General features: G+C 33.2%; 1 protein-coding gene across 1 annotated transcript; it reads left to right on the forward strand.

Moving 5' to 3' along the window:
* LOC126781319 (protein Wnt-4) lies at positions 1-1,105 on the forward strand. The gene is made up of 2 exons (XM_050506250.1): positions 1-74; positions 157-1,105. The coding sequence occupies exons 1-2, from the start codon at positions 1-3 to the stop codon at positions 1,103-1,105; spliced, it is 1,023 nt and encodes a 340-aa protein (XP_050362207.1).
* The last annotated feature ends 3,938 nt before the right edge of the window (positions 1,106-5,043 follow it).

Consider the following 5,043-nt stretch of genomic DNA (forward strand, 5'->3'; position numbering starts at 1 on the left):
ATGATTACCTCTCGTGTTTTTTCAATATTGATATTCTGTATAGTTTCAATTTTTGCAACAAAGGATGTTGAAGGGTAAGTTTAAGCTGGATTTAAGAATTGAAGTAACATTCATATCATTTTACGATTATTTTTTTAATTTTCTGTATTTTTGCAGATTTCAACCTGTATTACAAAAGACAGTAGAAGCTTTGTTCACGGATAGATCTGACGCTATTCATCTTGGAGCCTGTAAGGTGTTTACGTCTTCAAAGAGGCAGTCGAAAATGTGCAGGAAGGAACCAGGACTTGTGAAGATTCTCGTCACCGCTAAGCAACAAGCTATAGCGGCATGTGAAGAAAGTTTCCAATACGACAGATGGAATTGTTCCCTAGTCTACAATAGAAAGGCTAAGAGGAGCATATTCAAAAAAATATATAGAGAAACCGCATTCATACATGCACTAGTCGCCGCCTCGATAACTCACGCTATTGCAAGAGGCTGTTCATCAGGTGAGCTTTCTAGATGTTCATGTTTGGGAAGCTTCCAAAATATTTCTTCGCAATTAAGAGGTGGATGTGGAGATGACTTCAAATTTGGTAAGAGATTCACAAAGAATTTTCTCGAATGGAAGCAGGCGGGTACTGATCAAATTGCGGAGATATTGAAGCAAGACGTCAATATTGGTATTGATGTTGTTGGTGAACAACTTAGAGAAGTATGTAAATGTCACGGTTTCTCTGGATCGTGTACGACCAAAACTTGCTGGAAGAGATTGGGCCCATTCAATTCAGCTATGGGCCTATTAAAGAAACATTACCATCACGCGGTTAAAAAGAAATTGGTGAATTATACAACGAAGAGGGCCATCACGCCCAATGTGAGAAGAAAAATGGAAGTTGATAGAAAAAAAATGGTTTATCTACAAAAGACGCCGAATCTGTGTGTCAGTACTAAAGGAAGAATATGCAAGGACAGGCATAACTGTGCCACGCTTTGTTGTGGACGTGGCTTTATTGTTGGAAAGAAGTCAGTCAGCTCTCGATGTAGATGTAAAATGGTGGATTGTTGTTTTGTAAAATGTGACACATGCGTGGAGGAAGTTGACTTTTTTACTTGCAAGTAAATGTTACGCGATTTTTAATACTGAATTTAAGTTATATTTTTTGGTATAAGCATATGATTGCTGTGATATAAAGTAGGCATTTTAGATAGTTTGAAAACATTCGGAGGATACAATCTAAATTCAAGATATCGAAAACATTATTTTCAAAATTGTGATTTTTTTATATATATTTATTGCGTAATAAAATATATATATTATTAGTGTAATAAAAAATATTTGAATTGATTTCGATTATTTTAGCAATTTTTTATTATTTTCTATAAAATATGTAAATATAGTATGCAAAGTGCATTTAAACATTCAATTTTCTACACGTTTAAAAAAAGGTTTAAAATATATTTATATAAAACTTAACTACATATTTTGCGTCCATGAAAAACGTAAGTGTCGCTGCATACAAATACTTATTTTAATTATCAATTACGGATTAACTTAACAGTGTGTAACGAAATGTATGAAATTGGTTTACATAAATTGTCAGATAACATTTATGCTTTTATATATTAAGATAAAGGTTTTTTAAATGTGATTATCGGAATAATTTTAAAAAGCACTTGTCTAAATTCAAAAAGCGTATGTCTAATTAACTAGTCGGCGCATTCCTTCAACTTTTACTCTAGGCTCCAACAGCGCCGTCTCGTACATTTTGGGGGATACTTCATACTATATTCTTACTTGGTGGGATTTTCCACAAGCCCGACTAGGTAGCTCCCATTCATCAGATATTATACCGCCAAACAGCAGTACCATTGTTTTGTTCCGGTTTGAAGGGTGAGTGAACAAGTGCAAAGGACATAACATCTTGGTTCCCAAGGTACTTTTTTTTTTTTATATTCGTCGGGAGGGCAAATGACTCTACTCCACCTGATGGTAAGTGTTAGTAGAGTCCAAACGCGACGACGGCTAGTACAGACGGGAAAAACGTTCTGCACTAGCCGCCTTCGCCTTGCCGGCCCGCAAGATGCCTCTTCACGCCTCGTTTGAAGGAACCCGGGTTGTAAGAGGAGGGGAACACGTGAGCTGGTAAAGAATTCCATTTTTTGGAAGTGCGACAAAGAAAGGAGTTGCCAAATTTCTTTGTTCGCGTTTCATATTTAAACTACGCCTACATATTTCATAAAATAAATATAAACACAAAAATTCTTCTTCCCTCCTTATTATTAACATTTAAAGCAAAATAGGCTTTTATAGAACAGTAATTAATTTATTTGCAACTAGTTTTCGCTTGGATTTCAACCGCGTGTCAGGAGGAGGTAGCAGCTGTCCTTTTCTGCACACCTGACAACGTGTATCAAAATGTAATCATAATCGGTTGAGTAATTAAGACATTAAAACGTCACATACATTTGTTTTTTTTAGAATACTTTTTATCAACTAAGGACATCTTTCGGTGAACTCGAAAACTACATCTTAAAATAGACATCCTTTTTAAAGGAATTTAAGCTGTATTTTGAATATTCTTTATACAAACCATAGATGGGGCTGTTCATATGGCTAGGTAAAGCAATTGCTATTTCTCATCATAGTTTTAAAAATGTTTCAACAGATGGCGTTATTAAGTAATTAAGTAGACGCATCTTAGTATTTATCACAAAAAGAGACCGTCGATTACGTTTTCATATTATAAAATATTTTGAAGATTCTGAAGTCATTATTCATTAAGTTGAAGCCTGGATTCCTGGTATCCAGTCGAGATTAATGCGATTCTCACATTTTGCAACGCGTGAATGAAGACGCATACGAGATAAGATCGATTTAATTCGTGGCGATTGTGAAATATTATATGCGTGGAAAACATCAACACGATACAGATTGTGCATTTTGTTTTGAATTAAATATATTTAAAAAAAATTAATCGACTTTTAACTCGTTTGTAAAACTTATTGATAATCTATTTATGAAAATGTATATGTTTATTAATTTTAAAATGAAAGTGTATATAGTGTGAAAAAACTAATGAAAAAACACAATCTGTTATGCATACTATAATTTATATTTTCATTACTTGATCATAATATTGTTTTTTATTATTTGCACTTATAAACAAAGTATATTAATAACATGAAACCTGTACTAAATGCAAAAGAGATCGCCCAGTGGTAAGAACGCGTGAATCTTCACCGATGATCATGGGTTCAAACTCGGGCAAGCACCACTGAAATTTCATGTGCTTAATTTGTGATTATAATTCATTTCGTGCTATACCGTGAAAGAAAACATCGTGAGGAAACCTGTATGTGTCTAATTTCACTGGAGCTACGTGGTGGAATACGCTCCATACCTTCTCCTCAAAAAGGGAGAGGCCTTAGCCCAGCAGTGGGACATTCACAGTCTGTTACTAAATGCAAAAGCATAAATTCTTAATAGCTTCTATTAGGCTTGCATTTAAATGAAAAATAAAGATAATACCGATAATTTTAATATGAGTAACATAATCACAAATGAATAGCTCGCTTATGTGTATCCTAAAGACGGGTCTAAGTTATAATTATGACGCCTATAATATTGACCCATAAACCATAATGGCTGACCACAAAATTGCGGTTTGTTTTCGATGCTAACGTACATAATTACGATGGCGTTATTAATCTGAAAAAAAGTTAAAAAACGGCAGCGTTGAGATTTATTTATTTATTGACCTCAAGGCGTTGTGGGACTACTAACGATTCTCGACTCACGTTTGTTCGGTTAGAGTGATATTGCAGTAAGATTTTGACCTCTAATCTTTTATATTTTATTTAAATATTTATTAATTTAATTTTAAATTTGTTAAGAATTATTACGTTTGTTGGCTTCCCTGTCCTATGACTGACTAATCCAGTCACCAAAAAATTATAAAGTCAGTTTGTAAAGGGACATGTTTAAGCTCCTCTGGGTAGATACCCCACTGTCTGGTCTGGGTAGTTACTGTTGCGATTTCTTTTTTCATAAATAAGAACAGTTTTATATTTCAGTCATTACAGTTCAGGCATAAATAACATAATATATTATTTATCGCAGGCGATGTAAGAAATAGTAATTATTTTTTTCAATATCAATATCTGGGCTATCGCCGATGGTGGCAACTTACTAAAAAGTATCCGATGCTGTCGTCACCCATAATTTTATTAATATAAAGATATATCAGCTTAGTGTATTCGAGAGACAAATTCTCAATCGAGTTTTCAAAGTAGCGCTGGCTCATGTTACTGGGACAATGCCAATAAAAATCATGTTAGGTCGAACAATTACGGACTATTAAACAACGCCTTTATAGCTTAATGTAATATTCAGATGTGAAAAAAAAACTAATAACGTTTTTATTAAGTCATTTTTTATTATTATTATTTTTTTGATTCGATGAATTCAATTTATATATCTGGTTGATTTAAAAAAAAAGCAAGAATTAGTTTTCAATATAAGAATTGTTTTATTGTCATAAATGTCTGATAATGATCATATACTAGTTGATAATTTATCTAATTCGAAGAGTTTTAGGCTTATGATATTGTAGAAATTTATATTCATTTGAAGAAATCAAAAGCGTCTTAAGTTATTAGCGTGTCATCTGCAAAACGCTCCGGATACGACGACAGTTAGTTGACAGTTTAGGTGACTATTTTATTTTACCGGGTTATTCTTTGCTATAAAAAATTATCGGTTTATTCCAATGCAAAGCTCGCCGCCATTTATCACAAGCACGGAGACAATGTAGAATGTTCTCCATGCGACTGTGTTCTTTTATTCGTAAACATTATAATCCGGGGGTATCTTCGAGAAACTCCTTTTTCAAATAAAAACCTTTATATATATAGTCGATGAAAGTAAATAAAATAAATGCCTCTTATCTATTCGCTATTTCAACGCGTATATTGAAACGATTATTTAAAAGTTACACATAGTATTATACTGTTATTGTTAATTCAGAATTATTTTTTTTTGAAATACAACTTTTGGTC

Source organism: Nymphalis io, chromosome 3 (genome assembly GCF_905147045.1).
Source record: "Nymphalis io chromosome 3, ilAglIoxx1.1, whole genome shotgun sequence".
Classification (NCBI taxonomy): Eukaryota; Metazoa; Arthropoda; class Insecta; order Lepidoptera; family Nymphalidae; genus Nymphalis; species Nymphalis io.